The sequence below is a fragment of the Schistocerca cancellata genome, chromosome 6 (assembly GCF_023864275.1).
Source record: "Schistocerca cancellata isolate TAMUIC-IGC-003103 chromosome 6, iqSchCanc2.1, whole genome shotgun sequence".
In the NCBI taxonomy this organism is placed as follows: domain Eukaryota; kingdom Metazoa; phylum Arthropoda; class Insecta; order Orthoptera; family Acrididae; genus Schistocerca; species Schistocerca cancellata.
This window is the reverse complement of record NC_064631.1, coordinates 369,566,134-369,589,330: the sequence shown is the minus strand read 5'-3', so window position 1 is coordinate 369,589,330 and position 23,197 is coordinate 369,566,134. Positions and strand designations below refer to the sequence as shown.

The window sequence follows — 23,197 nt, the reverse complement described above, 5'->3', positions numbered from 1 at the left end:
TGTTAAGATGACAGACGTAAGTGATAGCTAACAAAAGGGACAAAACAATGAAGGATGTGGACCATATAGGTGATCTAAATGATTAATGGAAAATCTCATATAAAGATGTGAAACAAATACTAACAAAGAGATAGAGGGGCTGGCCAGTACTTAACTCAGCTCAGTACAGCCGATAGATACACATAAAACAAAACCGAAAATTTATGTTCCTAGCTTTCGGAACAAATGTTCCTTCATCGGGGAGGAGAGAGGGGAAAGAAAGGGAAGAAGGGAAAGGAGATTCAGTTACTCACAACCCAAGTTATGAAGCAACAGGGAAAGGAAAATAGGGAGGGTAGCAAGGATGGAGGCATGGTTGTCAGAGGGAAGCCAAAGATATGCTACATCCCTTTACACAAACATCCCACATATCCATGGTCTCTCTGCCCTTGAGCACTACCTCTCCCAATGCCCACCCGAAGATCTTCCAAAAACCTCTTTCCTTATCACACTTACCAACTTCATCCTCACCCATAATTACTTCACTTTTGAAGGCCAGACCTACAAACAAATCAGGGGAACGGCCATCAGAACCAGGATGGCTCCGTCCTATGCCAACCTCTTCGTGGGCCGCATGGAGGAGGCTTTCCTGAAGACCCAACAGCTGCTTCCCCTGGCCTGGTATAGATTTATAGATGACATCTTTGTGGTCTGGACTCATGGTGAAGAAACACTCCTTAATTTCCTCCATAACCTCAATTCCTTTTCGAATCAGAATTTCACTTGGTCCTTCTCCAAAACCCAAGCCACCTTCCTGGATGTTGACCTTCATCTTGTTGAAGCTCACATCCACACCTCTGTCCATATCAAACCCACAAACAAACTACAGTACCTTCACTTTGATAGCTGCCATCCATTCCACATCAAACGCTCCCTTCCCTACAGCCTAGGTATTCGTGGCAAACGTATCTGCTCCAGTGACGAATCCCTCAACAATTACACCAATAACCTGACCAGTGCTTTCCTCTCCCGCAACTATCCTGCAGACCTTGTCCACAAACAGATCTCTCGAGCAATACATTCCTCCCCATCCAACAACAATGTTCCTACCCCCAGACCACACAGAAGCATCCCCCTTGTCACCCAATATTATCCTGGCCTCGGAAACATCAACAAATTACTCTGCCAGGGATATGATTTTCTCAAGTCAACCCCTGAAATGAGATCATCCCTTGACAAAATTCTCCCCACACCACCCAGAGTTTCCTTTCGTCGGCCCCCTAACCTCCGTAACATCCTTGTTAAGCCCTACAATATTCCCAGACTACCTTCTCTACCCAGCGGTTCCTACCCCTGTAACCGACCCCGCTGCAAAACCTGCCCCATGCATCCCCCCCACAACCACCTACTCCAGCCCCGCTACTGGTAAAACGTACACAATTCAAGGCAGGGCCACATGCGAAACTACACGTCATTTATCAACTGACATGCCTGCACTGCACAGCCTTTTACATCGGCATGACAACAACTAAACTGGCTGAGCGCATGAACGGACACAGACGAACTGTCTGCCTAGGAGATGCCCAATACCCAGTAGCGGAGCATGCCCTCCAGCATAATTCTAGGGACCTAGGAACCTGCTACACCGTATGTGCCATTTGGCTTCTCCCACCCAACACCAGTCCCTCTGAACTGCGGAGATGGGAACTTGCACTCCAACACATCCTTTCATCCCGCCATCCCCCTGGACTGAACCTACGTTAAACAACCTCACTCCCATTTACTCTTCAGTCTTCTCCTCTTTCCCTTTCCTCTTAGCCATTCACGCATCTTTTCATCCTGCATAGTTGTGTTTATACTATATACCTCTTTACTTCTGTATGCATCCTCTTTGGTTTGAAGCTGGCACAGTACTTACAGTAGAATATCTTCGGCTTCCCTCTGACAACCATGCCTCCATCCTTGCTACCCTCCCTATTTTCCTTTCCCTGTTGCTTCATAACCTGGGTTGTGAGTAACTGAATCTCCTTTCCCTTCTTCCCTTTCTTTCACCTCTCTCCTCCCCGATGAAGGAACATTTGTTCCGAAAGCTAGGAACATAAATTTTCGGTTTTGTTTTATGTGTATCTATCGGCTGTACTGAGCTGAGGTAAGTACTGGCCAGCCCCTCTATCTCTTTGTTAGTATTTGTTTTATATGAATTTTTAAAGTTTTAAAGTCTTTTTTGAAACACCCTGTATATCTAATGGCAACATACAGATCTTCCCTCTTTGAGGATGTCCATATCAAAACTATTACCAGTGACCATGAGGAGGTTGTATTTGACAATGAAGTTCATGAGCATGACTCTGCACGTTGCAGTGAGGGACAACATGTTCAACGTGATTAAATTCTATAGTTATTCAGTTTAATTGCAGAAAATGAGAAGTGTTACATTTAAGGAGAAGGTATGAGATAGAGTGAAGTTGTCACACTTGGGACCAGTCCAGTAATGTGTCACTGTCGGTGGGACAACATTTGGCGTTCTACCAGGAGAGTTCCCTGGTTTGAGAAGTCTGGGTGTGCTACTATGGAGATTGTGTTGTTGACACACTGTTTCTGCTATTGCTAGATTTGTGTGTCAGCTGACTGGTTTGTTTGGTAAGTATGTTCTTATGTTTTTATTTTTTTAATTGTAGTCTGTATGGTACACAAGTCTTTGTGCATAATTTTCCATTTCTTGTACACAGAAGTAGGACTAAGTGCAATTTATTTATGAATTTTTTGGTTATATTGTTAATTGCTGGGATTATGAGTAGTAGGTATCATGGAGTTTGATTTACTTACATTGGTGAGGTCAAGTTTTCAATGTTGGTCATGTTTGGTTTTCTGGTTTCATGGAATAGAATAGCTGACTGATACTGTCAATACTGCCTTTCATGGGTTTATGTAAATTTTCACTATGTGTATCTGTTGCATCTTTTAACATTTTTCAGATGATTTGGTTTAGGACCTTGTATTGCTATCAGACTTTCAAGTGACTGATATAGCTCAAATAATGTTGTCAATACTGTCTTTTAGTTTTTGTGATTTTTCACTATATGTATCGGTAATGGCTATTTTAGTGCAATTTAGCGCAGGAATTTTGTATTTGTATCAGTCTTTAAATAAAACTAAATAGGTCAGCTGATGTTGACAGTATCACCTCTCATTAGTTTTCACAAATTATAGCTGTATGTATTGATCTTGCTTTTTGTTTTGTGTAGAGCAACCTGTTTTAGTATCTTCGTAGCAGTAACAGTCTTTCAAGATGAGCTATACAGCTCATCTGATGCTTTCGATACCAGTTGCTTCACTGCCCATTTTTTGCTTGTTTGGGAACTATTGTTTTTCTTGTTTATGTCATCATTGCATTTTGTACATCTTACTATTAATGTGATTTTGCAGTTCTGTTGAATTTTAGTTTCATCCTGTGGACCCCCCCCCCCCTCCACACACACACACACACACACACACACACACACACACACACACACACACACACACACAAAGTAGTCTTGTTGGCTTCAATATTTTTCATTAAGAATTTGTACTATCCATACCTACTTGAGGTTTATATTTTCATGTCGTGGAAATGTTTGAGATTACTGGTCGCCATCTTGAAATCGTGCTTGTGATGCATCATCGGTCTTTGTATAGCATTGCTGGTCAAAGATGATGGGTAATGTCAAAAGTCCTATGGTGGTGAAGTGTGCTCTCTTTTCCCAATTTCAGCAGTGTTGTATTTTCCAAAAAATGAGGGCCACTAATAAGCAAATTATGTCTTTGTTAGACATCAATTCTGGAGCTAGAACACATTGTCTATTTTCTAACCTCTTACTGAATACCTCACAATATACTCCCACTGGCTAACATGTACAAGAGTATGTACATGTGGAAGAAACATACTGAGGCCTGCACCGATCATATTCTTAACTTTAACCTGCCAAGCTATTTGATAGCTGTGTATAAACACTTTCATCAGGTTACAACTCAGTAACATATAGCTAAACTGTTGTTAGTGTTCTAAAATAAAGGAAAAGAAGCACCACATAAGACAGTTGTTCTAATGGTGAAAGTCTAAGAAATACTAAGAAAGATACACTATGGAGTACAACTTCACTCCATATTACGCTAGGTTATTACTCGAACATGCAGGTACAGTGCAAGAACTAGATAATTTTGTTATCTGTCAGAATGGGTGAATGCAGGCTACGTATTAATTTAATTAGCTAGTTTGCGCAACATGATTGTAGTACAAGTACATCATGATTAGTGCGATAAGCCCAAAGACGTCAAAACATGGCGGAGATATGAGCTTCCATGAATAAATGATGGGTGACATCACTAACAATAGAAAAACTGACAAATTAATGAGACCTATGTGGGAATGCCCTACACCCATGAACCATGGACCTTGCCGTTGGTGGGGAGGCTTGCGTGCCTCAGCGATACAGATGGCCGTACCGTAGGTGCAACCACAACAGAGGGGTATCTGTTGAGCGGCCAGACAAACATGTGGTTCCTGAAGAGGGGCAGCAGCTTTTTCAGTGGTTGCTGGGGCAACAGTCTTGATGATTGACTGATCTGGCCTTGCAACACTAACCAAAACAGCCTTGCTGTGCCGGTACTGCGAACGGCTGAAAGCAAGGGGAAACTACAGCCGTAATTTTTCCCGAGGGCACGCAGTTTTACTGTATGGTTAAATGATGATGGCGTCCTCTTGGGTAAAATATTCCGGAGGTAAAATAGTCCCCCCATTCGGATCTCCAGGCGGGGACAACTCAAGAGGAAGTCGTTATCAGGAGAAAGAAAACTGGCATTCTACGGATCGGAGTGAGGAATGTCAGATGCCTTAATCGGGCAGGTAAGTTAGAAAATTTAAAAAGGGTAATGGATAGGTTGAAGTTCGATATAGTGGGAATTAGTGAAGTTCGGTGGCAGGAGGAACAAGACTTTTGGTCAGGTGAATACAGGGTTATAAATACAAAATCAAATAGGGGTAATGCAGGAGTAGGTTTAATAATGAATAGGAAAATAGGAATGCGGGTAAGCTACTACAAACAGCACAGCGAACACATTGTTGTGGCCAAGATAGATACGAAGCCCATGCCTACTACAGTAGTACAAGTTTATACGCCAACTAGCTCTGCAGATGATAAAGAAATTGATGAAATGTATGATGAGATAAAAGAAATTATTCAGGTAGTCAAGGGAGACGAAAATTTAATAGTCATGGGTGGCTGGAATTTGAGAGTAGGAAAAGGGAGAGAAGGAAACATAGTGGGTGAATATGGATTGGGGGAGAGAAATGAAACAGGAAGCGGTCTGGTAGAATTTTGCACAGAGCATAACTTAATTATAGCTAACACTTGGTACAAGAATCATAAAAGAAGGTTGTATACGTGGAAGAACCCTGGAGACACTAGAAGGTATCAGATAGTTTAAATTATGGTAAGACAGAGATTTAGGAACCAGGTTTTAAATTGTAAGACATTTCCAGGGGCAGACGTGGACTCTGACCACAATCTATTGGTTATGAACTGTAGATTAAAACTGAAGAAACTGCAAAAAGGTGGGAATTTAAGGAGATGGGACCTGGATAAACTGACTAAACCAGAGGTTGTACAGAGTTTCAGGGAGAAAATAAGGGAACAATTGTCACTAATGGGGAAAAGAAATACAGTAGAAGAAGAATGGGTAGCTCTGAGGGATGAAGTAGTGAAGGCAGCAGAGGATCAAGTACGTAAAAAGACGACGGCTAGTAGAAATCCTTGGGTAACAGAAGAAATATTGAATTTAATTGATGAAAGGAGAAAATACAAAAACGCAGTAAATGAAGCAGGCAAAAGGGAATACAAACATCTCAAAAATGAGATCGACAGGAAGTGCAAAATGGCTAAGCAGGGATGGCTAGAGGACAAATGTAAGGATGTAGAGGCTTATCTCATTAGGCGTAAGATATATACTGCCTACAGGATAATTAAAGAGACCTTTGGAGAAAAGAGAGCCACTTGTATGAATACCAAGAGCTCAGATGGAAACGCAGTTCTAAGCAAAGAAGGGAAAGCAGAAAGGTGGAAGGAGTATATAGAGGGTCTATACAAAGGTGATGTACTTGAGGACAATATTATGGAAATGGAAGAGGATGTAGAAGAAGATGAAATGGGAGATACGATACTGCATGAAGAGTTTGACAGAGCACTGAAAGACCTGAGTCAAAACAAGGCCCCAGGAGTAGACAACATTCCATTGGAACTAATGACGGCCTTGGGAGAGCCAGTCCTGACAAAACTCTACCATCTGGTGAGCAAGATAAACAAGACAGGCGAAATACCCTCAGACTTCAAGAAGAATATAATAATTCCAATCCCAAACAAAGCAGGTGATGGTACATGTGAAAATTACTGAACTATCAGTTTAATAAGTCACAGCTGCAAAATACTAACGCGTATTCTTTACAGACGAATGGAAAAACTGGTAGAATCCGACCTCGGTGAAGATCAGTTTGGATTCTGCAGAAATGTTGGAACACATGAGGCAATAATGACCCTACGACTTATCTTAGAAAATAGATTAAGGAAAGGCAAACCTACATTTCTAGCATTTGTAGACTTAGAGAAAGCTTTTGACAAAGTTGACTGGAATACTATCTTTGAAATTCTGAAGGTGGCAGGGGTAAAATACATGGATCAAATGGCTATTTACAATTTGTACAGAAACCAGATGGCAGTTATAAGAGTCAAGGGGCATGAAAGGGAAGCAGCGGTTGGGAAGGGAGTGAGACAGCGTTGTAGCCTGTCCCCGATGTTATTCAATCTGTATATTGAGCAAGCAGTAAGCTGAAGTCTATAGCAGTCATTTTGTCATGCCTGTCTGTGGCTTGGTGTCACCTCTATGTGGTGAGTAGCAATCTATCCTTTTCATAATACTGCCATGACTACATGAAAAGATTATTAATCAAAGCAACTGTGACTGAACACTCAATTTCAGTCAGGCTTCTGGAGTTACTGCAAAGGTAATGAGCTAGAGAGAGGCTGAATTCTAAAGCATGTTCAGTGGAAGTAGTTAATTGGATTTAAAATACAGTGATGCAATTCCTGTCATTCCCTTGGATAAATGGTTGATTCACAGTAGTAGCAACAGATTCCAGGGAAGTGATTCGCCATCTATCTCTTCTCTTTCAGAAGCATGTAGTCCTAATAAGGAAGAAGATTCATATTTAACTGAAGAACATTCTTCTTTCATATCTTTCCCTGTACTTATCAATAACATTAATTCCAAATGCAAAACGAAAGTACTTACATATCAGGTTGATTACCCAATATTAGGATTTACCACATTATTTTGAATCATGAGTAACAGCCACAGTGTTTCTTTGTTTGGAGATTTTTGCCAGCAATAACTTAAAGCATGCAAAACTGAAGAGATATCTGCAGACAAATCATTCAGACTACATAAGAAAATCCATCAAATTGTTTATTCATCATGACCAACAACTGAAAGAAAATGTCAGATTCCCTTAAAAGAAAACGAGCATCCCTAGAGGTATCCTACTTAACTGCAAAATCCAAATCACTACATATTATTGGCGAGAAACTACTTCTCCCCACAGCCCTCAAAATGTGAAAAATCATACATGGAGAAATTTGGTGAAGAGTCTGAAGTTGATACCACTCTCAGATGACTCATATTAATCCAAAAGCTACTGACACGAAAAAACAGTTGCCACCACATTTTAATGACAACCAAGAATTCACCCTGCAACTTGACAATTGTACTGATGTCAAAAGTTTTTCTCGGCTTCTTGTTTTTGTACACTACTGTTATGAAGATGAAATGCACAAGAACTTTCATTTTGTAAAGCCCTGGAAGGGAGGACTACAGGTGGGGATATTTTGTTGCTTGTGAATTCCTTTTTTGTTTATAACAGCCTTTCATGGACAAATTGTGTTGGTATGTACACCAGTTGAGTGGCAGCATTTACTGAAACTGTATTGGGGTTCATGGCACAATTCACACATTGCATGAGACAGAGAAAAGCATTGCCTTCTAAAGTAGTACAACCAGAAATCAATAAAATGCTGAATGATACAGTCAGTGTTGCAAATTTTGTGAAAGCATGAACTTTAAACATTAGGCTATCTCCATTCTTTGCAAGGAGATGGGTTCTACTCATGGTCCACTTGTATTGCACACTGAGTACACTGGTTGTCTCAAGGTAAAGTTTTTCATTGGGTTGTGGAGCTGAAACCCCAACACCTTTTCCTACTGAACAGGAGTCCTACAATACGGCTCTGTTTTTAGGTGCAAAATGGCTTCTAAAATTGTGCTAGTTGACCGATAGGTTTGAGAAACTGAATGATCTTAATGTATCTCTTCAAAGACAAAATAGCAGCCTAATGTCTTTCTAAATGATAAAGTGCATGCAGCCATGAGAAAATTTGGACTTTAGAATACTCAGATGGAGGAGAGTAACAGCAATAGTTTTTCTTGTATGAATGATCTTGTAAAGGAAAATAAGCTGGATGTAGGAAAAATCAGTACATGTGGTGTAGTACATATCAAAAACCTTCGTCAACAATTCGATGATAGATTTCCAGGACTTTCACCTGAGTATGACTGGACCCATAATCTGTTCAATACGATAACAACAGACCATTGTCAAAAGCAGAACAAGAGGAGCTAATGAAACTCTCAAGTGAATGGACATTTCAAAACGAATATCCAAATTAGCAAGAAGGGCAGTGGGGGAGTTGTTACCCTTCCCATGAACTTACATGCGAGTCAACATTTTCCACAATGGCATTAATCACGACAAAACATAGGTCTCAACTACAGCTGGAAGCAGAACTGCAAGTTGCAGTTCTAAAAATGTAGCCACATCTAGATCTGCTTTTTTGACAAATTCAAGCATACATTTTACACCAAATGCGCAAATGTCAGAACATTTCCGAATTTTGAGCTGTAGGCACTTTTAGACTTGCTCATTTCGTTTATGGATGATCAGTTTGAATATAACAGCTTTTAAACTGTCATTTGAATATTGACTATTGTTCTCTTGTCATTTATGCATCATGATCTTTCAAATATTAAAGCATTGTAAATTAATTGAAAGCAATATAGATGGAAACAGTTAAACTTTAATTAACTAATTTGTGAACAATTTTATAAAAAAAAAATGTAGTGAAATACACACATTAGCTTAGTTCCAGTAACTGCACATGCAGCTGTTGTTATTTATAAATATAGCTGAGACGGCGTAACAAGATCCCCGACAACTAGTAGTGCTATTGTCAGCTTTCAGCAGTGAAGTACATAAAGCTACATGCAAGACAGTAGCCTTCTATAGAGCTGTGACAACACTGAAGCATTGCCATAGGGATGTTTACAGAATTGCATTACATGACTGGTTGAGGTGGGCACATGAAGCTGTCACACACAGGCCAATGTAACTGTGAGGGATCATCTTACGCAGTCTTTACCATAATTGTAACATTTTGTCCAAAATTACAGGAGCAGCAAGTTTGCACAAGGAAAAACAAACAGGAGCAGCAAGTTTGCACAAGGAAAAACAAACACTAATTCCATCTTCAGTGTAATGGAACAAGTTGAAGGCCAGTCCCTGAAGATAACATGCTAAAATACCAGTAAAAGGTGGTCTTGCAGATTACTCATATGTTATCAACATACAACAGGCATCACACAATAGGTACCCAGATATTTAGGGCCACATGGTGTATGGAAAAAAAAAAAAAAAAAAAAAAAAAAAAAAAAAAAAAAAAAAAAACAAGTTGGAAATGGATACAGTTGTGTATGGACCACTTATAAGATGTGTACAAAATTATAGGGAAAAAAAAGAATATGAATTACAACATTGTACTGGTTTCATGGATTCTGGGAAAGCTTTAAACTCACTTTCAACAAACTCTGTCCTGTCAGAACTTGAGAAACAAAACAATGATTCAGCCTAAGCATGCTAAGCGAGTCAACCGAAGTGTCCGATTCCACCCGTTGGCTTTGACACGTGACGTAAGGCCGTTGTGGTGTATGACGTCAGTACAGTATGGAGTTTAGTTTGTGAGAGTGGCATGTTTGTAGGTGTCGTTTTGATGTGATAGGTGGTGCTCTCTCACGGTGTGTTTATATGTTGTGCGTTAGGTGATGTTTTTGGTTTAGTTTGCGCGTGTGGCATAATTATAGGTGGCGTATTGTTGCAGTCGGTGGTTCTCTCTGGTGGTGTGTTTGTGGTTAGCGTGTTATGTGACATATGGGGTTCATTTGCATGGTAGCACTGCACATGTGTGGAATCAGTGGTGACTGTGCTTTCAGCTGAATATTTTTCAGTGAGTTAACGATTTTGGTTCTGTTGTGTCGACGTTAGAGTAGTCTTTTCTTTTCTGTTTGTCGTGTGTGAATTTTGGTAAATCGCTTTGTTTATCTCTTTGATAAGTATGGATATGACTGACAAGGTCAACAGTTTTCGGCTGTCAGCAATGACGAGGGACAGTGCGTTGTCTCTAATAAAATTTCTTCAGCTATTCGACCTGTTGGCTTAAGTCGTGAAGTGTTCAGTGTGTCGTGAAGAAATGAGGCTTACTAAAGCTCTAAGGATAACAGGTCAAGGGAAGTGTTCGATTCCAATTTTGATTCTCTGTTTTAAGGTTAAGTGTGATGGACGTCCGATTCCACTCGTCTGCTTTGACCAATGATGTCACCAATATTGCGGAAACGACCATTCAGAACAACTCCCATATCGCGACTATGACGTCATTACGTAAACATGACAACAAACACAAAATTAGATCGAAAAACCATCAAATACATATTCCTCAAAAATAATGAAAAAAATGTTTACAGTCATATTGAAAAATGCAAGTGGTGGTCGTTGGTCAAATACTTAATTTTTTACCAGTACCGCAAAATTGACAATATCGAAATGTGAGGTTTCTAAAAACTATTTGCTGCGTAAACAAATTTCTGTAAATATTAAGCAGATAATAAACGTGGCTAGTAAAATATTTTGCTCGCAAAAACATTTTGATACACGAAATGAAAATCGAAGTCATCAGCGATAATAAAACTTGATAAAATACTATATAGTGCTGCAAGGGAGGAACGTTGGTCAATGTAAAACACATTCATTGAGTGACAACTTTAGATCCAACTAAACATCGGTCCTAAGTATTACACTATAACTACAAATAACAAAAACACAATTCCAGGACATAGGCCACATACCCCTCTGCAACTTTGTCATATTTCTGCCGCGTCTTGGTGATTCGCTTTCTTCTGCATCTCGCTCTTCTAAGGGGTCAGAGGAGCAATCCTCTTCTTCCCTATTCCGTTTCCTAACACGTACGTCTCCGTGATCGAAGAAAACCTCGTCGTCACTGCCATTTTCACTACTATCCGATTCATAACGTCCGCTTTGATGGTTTTCTGGGTTATCGTCTGTCGTGAACGAATCGTCCTCAATGCTCCTAGTCGTCGGGAATTGTAATCGCTTCTTGCACGCAGTAAAAAAGGCAATTTTATCAATAAAGTTGCCAAAAACTGCTTCATTCTGAAGTTCCAGCTGTTGCCAAATTTGTTCTTCGTCAAAATCTTGTATAATAAGCTCTGGTAAAGCGTCTCCACATGATCCATCTTCTGCTGATTTCGTGTAATCATATAAAGTCTTTACTAGCAACTTTATACTATCAGCTAGCTCATTCTGAACCCTGTCGAAGATATAAATAAATTAATTTTTCTGCGTTTGATGGAACTGAACAACAAAAAAACACAAAAAATTGTTGAACTCTTCAATTTGCCACTTACTTCAAGTAATTTTCTGGTTTCTTAATAAAATTTTCAAACTTCTCCCTAACCTCATCCAACACGTGAGCACTTGCCATCTTCTGCGCACATTGTATACAAACAGTGCTACGGAATCTAAGAAACAGATATAACACTTTGATACCACAGACCCAACCCATGCATAATATAATCTCTGCGAATTTGGTTACATTTTCATTTAATAATTTATACTTTACAAATTTCGCAACCGTTAGCAACAGTGGAACTGGAGAAATTTTCTGCTGAAAAGAAATGTCTACAATTAATTGGTTCGTCAAGTAAGGCTATCACAACCAAGTGCAACCATTTTCAAATTGTCGCTATACTAGACTCTAGCGACCGCGAAACACGGGAAGTGACGTAGTGCACAGAAGTTACCACATCCAGTTGAAGGTGTTGCGAGTATTATCTTTCAAGACGAAATTTTTGGCGGGCAGAAAGATCTGTGTAGTGATGGGCTAAACTGCGATTTTCCGATATCAGTGATTTCTGTGAATGCTACTTTTCAGTATCTGTTATTCTTAACTGTGATTTGTCGCAGTTAAGAGTCGCAGTAAAGGAACATAGGTCGTGTATCCCTCCGCCACTGCTATTTCTGCGATTTCTGCTACTTCTGCGATTTCTGTGACTTCTGCGATTTCTGCTACTTCTGCGATTTCTGTGACGTCTGCGATTTCTGTGATTCCTGCGATTTCTGCGACTTACCACCGTATGAAAGTTACATCTGTCACCACAGAAAATTGCATCTCAACAAACCTGTCATTGGCAAGTATGTTTTACGTTTTTTCTTCCGTTGGCTTTAATTTTGTATTAAAGAAACAACTGTGAAAATATTAATAGTGTAATTAATATGTAAGTAGCCGTACAGTACCGTAATAGTTCGTATTTAGAAAATGAATTCTAACATATTGTTATGTTCACAGGTACCTGAACTACATTTCAGTCACTCAGTAAAGTGATAACTCAAAATATCATTGTCAACAGATCTGAAGAAATTGCCACTGCGTCTTTAGACCGTTTTCGTCAGACGAGAGGTTAGTTTCTAAGCGTTTCGATGGACTTAATTACTTCAGTGAGATCGTTCTTGCAAATGTGATATTCATTATACCAAATATTAGCAATCTACTCTGTCAATTATATTGCTAGTAATTAATGACAGCAAAAATTGTTTAATAATCCTTGTGTTTTTGCAGACACAGTTCTGACTCTGATTACTGGTTGCTGTACGTATCTATCCACATCAAGGCTGTTTTTGAGAGAGACACGTGAAGATTCAAGACAGCTCTTAGAGGATTTGCAGTTTAAAAGTGAAATAATTGTGAAATAAGTGTGTGAATGATTAAACTGTGTTTTATTGAAGTTGTTGTGCGATTTTAAAGGAATAATAAATGTCAAATACAGTGAGTGAATAATAAAAATCTCATTTTCCACATGTTTAAGCCGTCCTATACCCATAATTTTCCGCCACTTACTTATTGGTAAACACTTGTTGGAGAGTGACATGCCGCCCCCCCCTCCCCTTTCTCCACAATCTTGGTGTGACACTGACCTGTAACTTATCCCGAAGTCTACAATATGCATTTTGAGGCTGTTGATATGAAAGTGGGAAGTACAGATCTTCCAGTTAAATCAGGAATAGCTTAAGTGCATTACTTGAAAGTAACACAGGAAAAGCTTACTTATGTAGGTGGTAGTAGTGTCGGCAAAAAGTTCTTGTGTGTGAAGTTGCCATGTAGAACACCAGGTGTAAAACTTTTCTCCCGAGTCTTGAACTATGTCGGAACAAAAGTGAGGCATTCATATGACTGTTTTCATTTCTCTACACCTATACAGATGTCTGAGTTCTGCTGTGTTAACATTGCAAAGTCCTGTAGGCATGTGGAGTATTAACCAAAACTGTCATATTGGAAGCAGAATCAAACACATTTGTTACGTTACTTGATATTTTCAGGAGAAAAAGGCAATGTTGCTTCTTATTAATATAATACATTCAGAGTCACAGCAGTATTTGACCAACCATAACTGATGCTGAATGTGCATGTCGTCATATAATATGAAGGGCTTATTTCAGTAGTGGTACAAGACCATTACCTCCACTTTTCTGTCTATAATGCTTCTGAAATTAGTGATCCAAACAAACATAAATAAAGGTTCATCTCTAGCAAGAAGCCATATGCTTGAATATTTCTGGTATCTCAAATGCAGATTTGTCAGCGCTCATTTAACTTTACGACTCTGTATCTCAAAATGAACAAAAATGGACTTGTACCACTATTGAAATAAGCCCTTCATATGCTCACACAGCACATCGATCTCGTGAGGCACAAGGCTGTCATAACGAAGTAAGTACGTCGGTCAACAGATGACACTAGGAAAAGTATGTTAACTGCGCTTTTTAGTTGCTACTTGCGACTCTTAGTTGCGATTTGTCACAGAAATCGCAGTTTGACTCGGTAGCGAATAGCGTAGTATGAACTTTGCTCAACAGATGTCAGTGCTAACTGCGCTTTTTAGTTGCTACTTGCGACCACAGTCTAACATAACAATCGCGACACTTCGCCTCGATTTTGTTGCCTACAGCGCCAGCAGCGCCCCAAGCGGCTGGTAGGTTGAACTGTGAGTTCGGCGCGATCGTGAAAGCGAATAGCGATTGATTATTTTGATTTATACAATGGTTTTTACCATCGGGAGCGTTTGTAGCGCAATAAATTGCAGCAGCAACAGGAAGAAGACACCACAGCTGTCTCTTTTTAGGTTTCCTAAGGATCCTGAGAGGTATATACCATCATGTTATTAAACTGTATCGTCAGGATTCACTTGCAAACTATATGTGTATAAATGATGAATGTATCGTTTTAGGAGCAGAAAATGGCTTGTTAATAGCAGACGAGAAGACCTTATGAAGAAAGACCCAGTTTACCTGTATAATAATATTAGGTTTTGTCCGCTACATTTCGAAGAAAACCAGTTCATGAACGCAGACAATAACAAACTCGTGTGGAATGCAGTACCCACACTGTTTGACATCCTAAATAAGCCACCTCAACTGACGATGAAGAGGAAATTGCCAGTTCAGCTCTCCATGTATCAGTGCCAGATTCGTGCGAATCGTCACCACAAACGTGCTATGACGATAAAGTGGTTAGATTAAGTGCAGCTGTTCATACCTTACAAAAGCGTGTGAAGTGTCAGAATGTGCAGATCGAGCGAAACTATTACGGGACAAGGAAAGTGCCTACAGACAGATTGAAAATTATTCAAATATTTGGTTTTTCGTGAAATGTAATGTAATCAGCTCATTATAATGTTTTCAGCATATTTCTGCCACTATTTGGCAGTTGCTTTACTCACTTTGAATAATATAAAGATTAAGGTAGTACTTGTGGCAACAGGCAACAATGACACACACAGTAGGCCTACAGAACGATAAACGAGCTGTCGATCGCTTTTGCATGTAGAGGTACATGTCTGTGCTTCTTACATGTGAATCTGTGTGTTTATATTCTTTTGATATCAACGTGGTAAGCTGCAATTTTGTCCAATGTCACAAGTGTTTCTTCACGAATGTGTTGTAGCTTGCCACTCTATTCATGGTTTTTGTCCATACTTGCGCTTATTTTAGAATCATTAATAGAAACATATATGCCTTCCGATACTAAACAAACTCTTGGAGGCAAGAAAATAACTCGAATAATTCGGAAATTACGTAGGAAATGGATGTAAACAAACATTATGATTACAACGCGTCTGACGTTCACCTTACCTGCCGCTTGGAGCGCTAGTGTCGCTCCATCTGTCAAACGGCAAGTGTACAGCTTAAGCAATGTTTGGTTGTCTTTTGTTAATGCTTACCTTCACTTGCTCCCTGTAGATTCACCTACTTGGTGCTAGAGTAGAAGGAATTTCTATTCTTGTTCACCTTCTTGGTGGAATGTACAGAATATGATGAATGAGTAGAATAAATTTCGTTTATTTTGAAATGGTGATGCTTTATGTGTGTCAAGCCATCTTAGTAAATGTATATAATGTGAAAAGTGCTGTTTGAATGCTTAATGCCTTGAACATAATGACTGACGGTAAATCCATAGCATCACTATCTTCAGCAGCCCAGTTGCAATGTGAATGCAATACATGATCAGATCAGCTGATTATATGTTCCACCATTTAACAACTTAATATGTGCTCAAATGTAGGAGTTTTTACTCCTGGGTACTTCATTTGAGATTGATTTGCACTTCATTGGTGACAGAGTGGTGTAGTCTACATACAAAATTCATGTTACTTATCAGTACATACTTAATTCTTTTCTAATTTGACATCTAGTGATCTTATTCTACTTACTGTTTCTTCTTTCCATTACTGCCAGGTTCTATCAAAAAATGCTAAGAAATAGATTTGGTAAGGATGATACCACTCATTGTAAAGACTAACATTCCTACTTTTCATTAACATAGTTAAAATTTTGTGAAAAAAACTAACTTACAAGATAATTATCATTAAAGTTCAGAAGCAGACACATTTTAAATTGCAGATGTTGACTTTGTGCTTATTAGATTTCATCTCTGAGTGCTGTACTTCTGTTACTCCAATTTTTATGCACATGGTGGCTTACTTCATTAACTGATTGAGCCATTAGTTATGAAAATTGTGTAATCTCCCATGATGTTCAGTATTGCGCTTGTACCCATAAACAGATTAGTGCCAATGCAGATGCGTAAAATGATTCCATATACTATTCCAAAGTCTCAGATCACTACACTTTTTACTAACCAAATTATTGTTAATAATTATAGTCTATCCTGAGTAGTATTTTTTTTCATATGACATTAAGAAATTTGTTATCATCCAACAATGGGACCTTGAAGACAAACACACACAGAGGTATTCCGCTGCCTACCCAACTTATGTGATATCCTTGTCTGGCCCTATTTGACCCCTGCTCCAAACCAATTGTCCCATGGGGCTTATCCTGTAATAGATGCAAAACCTGATCCATACTACAACACACTCCAGTCCTGTCCCTGGCATCTCCCATCCCACGAAAGGCAGGGGCAAATGTGAAAGCAGTCATGTGATCTACCCAGTTATCTGCGACCACTTTCTGTCATACTACATGGTCATGACCACTGCCAAGTTCTGTGTCCACATGAATGGCCAGTGCCAAACTGGCCAAGAGACAGCTGGATCACCCATTTGCTGAGCATGCCACCCAACATGATATGCCAGCTAGGAATGTGGGAGGGAGGGGTGGTAGGTATATGAGCTGGCACAATTGTAATGGCCAGTGGGAAGAGGCACACGCTGAAAGCAATTTAACTTGGATGGGTGACAGGATGGAGGGGACAGAAATTGTTGGTTTGAAGATGTGGGGACAGCAGGTTACTGTAGGTTGAGGCCAGGGTAATTTCAGAAACAGAAAATATGTTGTAAGGATAACTCTGGTCTGTGAGTTTCAGAAGAGCTAGTGGTGACGGAAGGATCTACACTCCTGGAAATTGAAATAAGAACACCGTGAATTCATTGTCCCAGGAAGGGGAAACTTTATTGACACATTCCTGGGGTCAGATACATCACATGATCACACTGACAGAACCACAGGCACATAGACACAGGCAACAGAGCATGCACAATGTCGGCACTAGTACAGTGTATATCCACCTTTCGCAGCAATGCAGGCTGCTATTCTCCCATGGAGACGATCGTAGAGATGCTGGATGTAGTCCTGTGGAACGGCTTGCCATGCCATTTCCACCTGGCGCCTCAGTTGGACCAGCGTTCGTGCTGCACGTGCAGACCGCGTGAGACGACGCTTCATCCAGTCCCAAACATGCTCAATGGGGGACAGATCCGGAGATCTTGCTGGCCAGGGTAGTTGACTTACACTTTCTAGAGCACGTTGGGTGGCACGGGATACATGCGGACGTGCATTGTCCTGTTGGAAAGCAAGTTCCCTTGCCGGTCTAGGAATGGTAGAACGATGGGTTCAATGACGGTTTGGATGTACCGTGCACTATTCAGTGTCCCCTCGACGATCACCAGTGGTGTACGGCCAGTGTAGGAGATCGCTCCCCACACCATGATGCCGGGTGTTGGCCCTGTGTGCCTTGGTCGTATGCAGTCCTGATTGTGGCGCTCACCTGCACGGCGCCAAACACGCATACGACCATCATTGGCACCAAGGCAGAAGCGACTCTCATCGCTGAAGACGACACATCTCCATTCGTCCCTCCATTCATGCCTGTCGTGACACCACTGGAGGCGGGCTGCACGATGTTGGGGCGTGAGCGGAAGACGGCCTAACGGTGTGCGGGACCGTAGCCCAGCTTCATGGAGACGGTTGCGAATGGTCCTCGCCGATACCCCAGGAGCAACAGTGTCCCTAATTTGCTGGGAAGTGGCGGTGCGGTCCCCTACGGCACTGCGTAGGATCCTACGGTCTTGGCGTGCATCCGTGCGTCGCTGCGGTCCGGTCCCAGGTCGACGGGCACGTGCACCTTCCGCCGACCACTGGCGACAACATCGATGTACTGTGGAGACCTCACGCCCCACGTGTTGAGCAATTCGGCGGTACGTCCACCCGGCCTCCCGCATGCCCACTATACGCCCTCGCTCAAAGTCCGTCAACTGCACATATGGTTCACGTCCACGCTGTCGCGGCATGCTACCAGTGTTAAAGACTGCGATGGAGCTCCGTATGCCACGGCAAACTGGCTGACACTGACGGCGGCGGTGCACAAATGCTGCGCAGCTAGAGCCATTCGACGGCCAACACCGCGGTTCCTGGTGTGTCCGCTGTGCCGTGCGTGTGATCATTGCTTGTACAGCCCTCTCGCAGTGTCCGGAGCAAGTATGGTGGGTCCGACACACCGGTGTCAATGTGTTCTTTTTTCCATTTCCAGGAGTGTATATAATCTGAGTTGTGAACCAGCCATTAAAATCAATCATTTTATGTTCAGCTTCATGTTGTGCCACAAGTACAGCCTACTTTCGTTTTGGCCATAGTTTGGGGGTGGCCATTCATCCTGGTGGACAGCTGGTTGATAGTCATACAATATAGAAAGATGTGCAGTGATTGCACCAGAGCTGGTATATGATGGCTGCTTTCACAGGTGGCCCAGCCTCTGATGGGGTAGGATAAGCCAATGTAGGTGCTGGGTGTGTGGATTAGGCAGATCTTGTACTTTAGTTTGCCACATGTATATGATCTCTGTAACAAGCAGATGAGAGTGGGAATGGCACCGAGATACACTAGGATAATGTGTAGATTGGCTGGGCAATGAAACACCACTTTAGGAGGGGTGCAAAGGATCTTGGGTAGGATGTACCTCTTTCAGGGCAGGAAGAGAGATAAAGCCCTGGTGACAATATCGTTCACTTGTTCCAGTCCAGAGTGATATTGGGTGATGAAGGGGCGCTCCTTTTAGCTGATTCTTGGGGATGGTGGGAGGATTTCAGGTGTGTGAGGATATGGCATTTGTAATTTGTTTGTGGACTAGATTGGGAGAATGTAGCTGTATGCAAAGGCCTTTGTGAGCCCTTCAGCATACAGGCCAAGAGAGTTCTCCTCAGAGCAGATATGTCGTCCACAGGTGTCTAAGCTGTATGTGGGGGATTTTTTTTGTGTGTGGACGGGATGGCAGCTGTCAAAATACAGGTACTGTTGATGGTTAGTGAGTTTGATGTTGACTGAGGTGTGGATGGAGCCATCAGAGAGGTGGAGGTCAGCTTCCAGGAAGGTGGCACATTGTGTAGAGGAGGACCAGGTGAAGCAGATAGGAGAAACGGTTTTGAGGTTCTGAAGGACTGTGGATAGGTTGCCTTGGCCCTGAGTTCAGGTCGTGAAGATATATCATCAATTAACCTTAACCAGACTGGGGGTTGGGAGATGGATCATTGAATATTTGTGGAATGATTCCATAAGTGTAATGTTCAGTCAGTTTGTATTCTAAGCATTTTTATAGTAATTGTATGTCAGTCTGGGAGTCATTCATTGACTTTCTGCAGTAAATCCTACAGTGAAAATTGGGATTTCTCTGAAGAATCTAGAAAATTGTGTACTTCTTGCAAAGTGGCATCAAACTTGATACCAAGAGTGTGGCCCCTGTTTCAAACAATGGAGGGGTTTGACACTGATTTAGCATAGCAGTCTTGATGATAACAGTCTTCTGCAGCTACTGAACACAAAACATAGTTGATATGTTCAGCAACTTTTCTGCAAAAATCATAATTAGATTTCCCTGCTTTCTCAGGCAGTGTGTGTTTCAATGTTAATTGTACCATTGCCATTAATATCTTAGTGAAACTCTTGTGAATGGGGTTCAGTGATCTGGAAAAGTGCCAAACACCAGCAGCCAGATGCATGTCAAAAGATGTTACTGAGGTCTCCCATCACAGCACTGCATAGCAGGAGAGCTACCAGGCAGACATTGAAACCCTGTGGCTGCATCATGTTTATGGCAACAAATAAAACTACAGTGGTGCTATTTTTTTGTTTGGTCATCAGCCTACTCAGTTACAGATATGAGATGACAGTGTAAACTTTCACACGAGACAAACCCCCCCCCCCCAAAAAAAAATCCCCTCACAAAAGTCTAGACATGGCACTCACCAGCCACACACCATGAAGTGAACTGTCATAACCATCTCTCAACCAAGCATTTACGTTTACAATAGCTATGGCTTAGGTTACACAATCAAGTCAGTGCCCCCAACTAGACATTTCCATTTCAGTCACAGAAATTTTGTCATTAATATTACCTTGTTAAATAAACAGCAGCAGAGTCTCTATTAAGAAGTTCTTTTCCCCAAACTTGTTTGCAGAAATAAGTAAATTATTGACCAGATCATCCTAAAATGATGGATTTATTGCATCAGAAGCTGTACAACATGTTACATTAAACTGTATTCATCCAAGACATAAGCAGTGCCTTCATTCTTGCAGGTTTATGTCCAAATCAGTTGATGGCCTCTGATAAAGAATTTACATCACTGTACTATGCACCTGATAAACTGTCTCACTGTAATGTTACTGGATACTTATTACCTATAGACGTAATGTCACTGAAGAAACAAATACAACGTAACTGACTTTGCTTTTGCATAAATGCAAAAATGTGCACAGGCACAGGTCATTGTTGTGTGGAGAGAAGTTCTTGTACCAAGACTTTGGCTGATGGAAATTGGAATGATCTCTTCAATGATAAACTGTTGCTCACTAGAAAGTGGTGCATCAGCATGGAGATCTGTCTTGACAGTTATTCACAGTGCAAGACACTCCATCAATTGTTGATTCTCTGCAAGCCTTCCTGTACTTCGCTGCAGTCTTCCAGCTTTTCATCTTCCATACAGACAAATAGCCTCGCATAACTACTGAAGCTCCAGTTATGCAGCATTTCATTCTTTTGCAGTTACATGGAATTTCCATTTTTTTTTTACCTCGTCTGACTGAAGCAGTATATTTTACACCTTCATTTGCATCGTTAGGGAATGAAAAGCCATCATTCTAGCAAAAACAGTTGTGCCACGTATGGCAGCTGAAGAAAATCAGGAAAGGAAAGAAGATAAATGGAAATAAATAATAGGCATGAAATCAAACTTACTGTACTTCAGTTGCCACTAAAATCTTTTTTATATATACATTTAGTTTGGGAATAATTCTCAAACATGCTGATGAACAGAAACTGTCATGAATTTCAATTAGGAAGAAAACTTCTACTGCAAAAACACTTTGTGTAGTGTAAGCCAACTTTTGGTCAAAGAATCTGTTAATTTAATATCAGTTTCAAGTTTATGCACTGAACAAATTTCCTCTCTGTTTATTTTCTTTACTTATCACTGATTCAGTTTGAGGTAACATTCAGTTGGCTGCTACTCAGCCACAGATCTGATGCGAAAAGTGTTGAGGAAGACTGTGTCCATCTTGATGGAGACCACATAGTAAGAGATAACCTTTGTCTGTTGATAGTAACCTGATAGTCTGTCCTTACTACTGTGGTCAATATTAGTTTAAACACTAATCTTCACACAATGGAAAATCCGTTACATAATAATGACAATGTTATGAAAAGGGTAGTTGCTACTCATCACATAGCGAAGATACTAAATATATGTTTTCTAATTGTGATATATGCCTGTTTGGCTGAAAGCTTTGTTTGACAATTTTGTTGTTGTGCCTAGCTGTGAATCAGCATCTGCACTATATAATGAGTAGCACCTATCCTTTTTATAATATTGTCAAAAAAAAATTTTTTTTAATTGCTGTGAGATGACAAAGCAATCCAGGTACAGTCAGTGTGACTATTTCAAACCAAACAATTGCCTTTGTTGTTATAACCAGTGCTGGATTTGTGATGGTATACCATACTCATACAAAACCATTAAAATAACATTTTAAGACAGTCCATGGTATGTCACAGTACTGCTTTACTACTATTTTTTTACAAATCAAGCACTGGTCATAGTGGTTGCTACTTCTGCTTGTTCTATTTCTTCAAGATCGTGTCATATCAAAAATGACAAACTAAACAACATATCTAGAAGAAGTTAGTGTTCATTTTCAGAGCCCATTATGTACCCTCGCAGACTGATCAATCTGAAGTCACAAGCAGAGGAGAGGTGATGGGTGGAAAGAATTAAAAGGAAAAGAACTGAACACACAACAAATAAGAAGCTGTGTATCATTGGCTGAATGTGTTACAATTGGCTCATTATACCTTATTCCAAACATATCCACAGTGAATCTTTGCTGAGGTTTCTAGGACAGATGACTATTCAGTATTTCTTCATCTCATTCACAATGCTGGAAGTTATACAGTCAAAAGACTGGTTCAGTAACATCTGACAAGACTGGTTCAGTAACATCTGACTGCAAACCCAGAATGATGTAACATTATGCAATGATTCTGTAATTACTTTCTCTGGCTGGGGATGGGAGCAGGGAATGTGAACACCACACACATAAAATGGGACAATACAACAACATATGTAAAAGACATAACTCCTTTTGCAATAAACAAATTTATTTTACTGTGGTTGTTTTTAACATGACATACTAAAAAAATCACATTCATTGCAACAGTAACACGAACACAAGAGATGCAAGTGTCATCCACTTCAATAAACATTATATGACAGTAGGTTTTTCACAGTAGAATGTAAACTGTTTCATTTTCTTAATGTGTATCTGTGATACTAATATTGACAGTGCCGTAACATTAATGTATTAACAGGCACATTAATTTGGTTGGTTGGTTGGTTGGTTGGGGGAAGGGGACCAGACAGCGTGGTCATCGGTCTCATCGGATTTGGGAAAGATTGGGAAGGAAGTCGGCCATGCCCTTTCAGAGGAACCATCCCGGCATTT

At 40.5% G+C, this 23,197-nt stretch overlaps 1 protein-coding gene and 1 long non-coding RNA gene across 2 annotated transcripts in view; one reads left to right on the top strand and one right to left on the bottom strand.

Moving 5' to 3' along the window:
- The window catches only part of LOC126191315 (U3 small nucleolar ribonucleoprotein protein MPP10), a 77,267-nt gene extending 65,293 nt beyond the window's left edge, over window positions 1–11,974 (bottom strand). Inside the window, exons 1-2 of the mRNA XM_049932146.1 lie at window positions 11,818–11,974; window positions 11,239–11,720 (exon numbers count right to left, since the gene is read on the bottom strand). Of these exons, the coding sequence (XP_049788103.1) occupies window positions 11,239–11,720; window positions 11,818–11,894 (559 nt within the window). The 5' untranslated portion in view covers window positions 11,895–11,974. The remainder of the gene's footprint in view (window positions 1–11,238; window positions 11,721–11,817) is intronic.
- Window positions 11,975–12,511: 537 nt separating this feature from the next.
- LOC126191127 (uncharacterized) lies at window positions 12,512–13,189 on the top strand. Its single transcript, XR_007538320.1, has 3 exons — window positions 12,512–12,604; window positions 12,759–12,869; window positions 13,029–13,189. It is a non-coding gene; the product is annotated as an uncharacterized LOC126191127 (long non-coding RNA).
- Window positions 13,190–23,197: the final 10,008 nt, after the last annotated feature.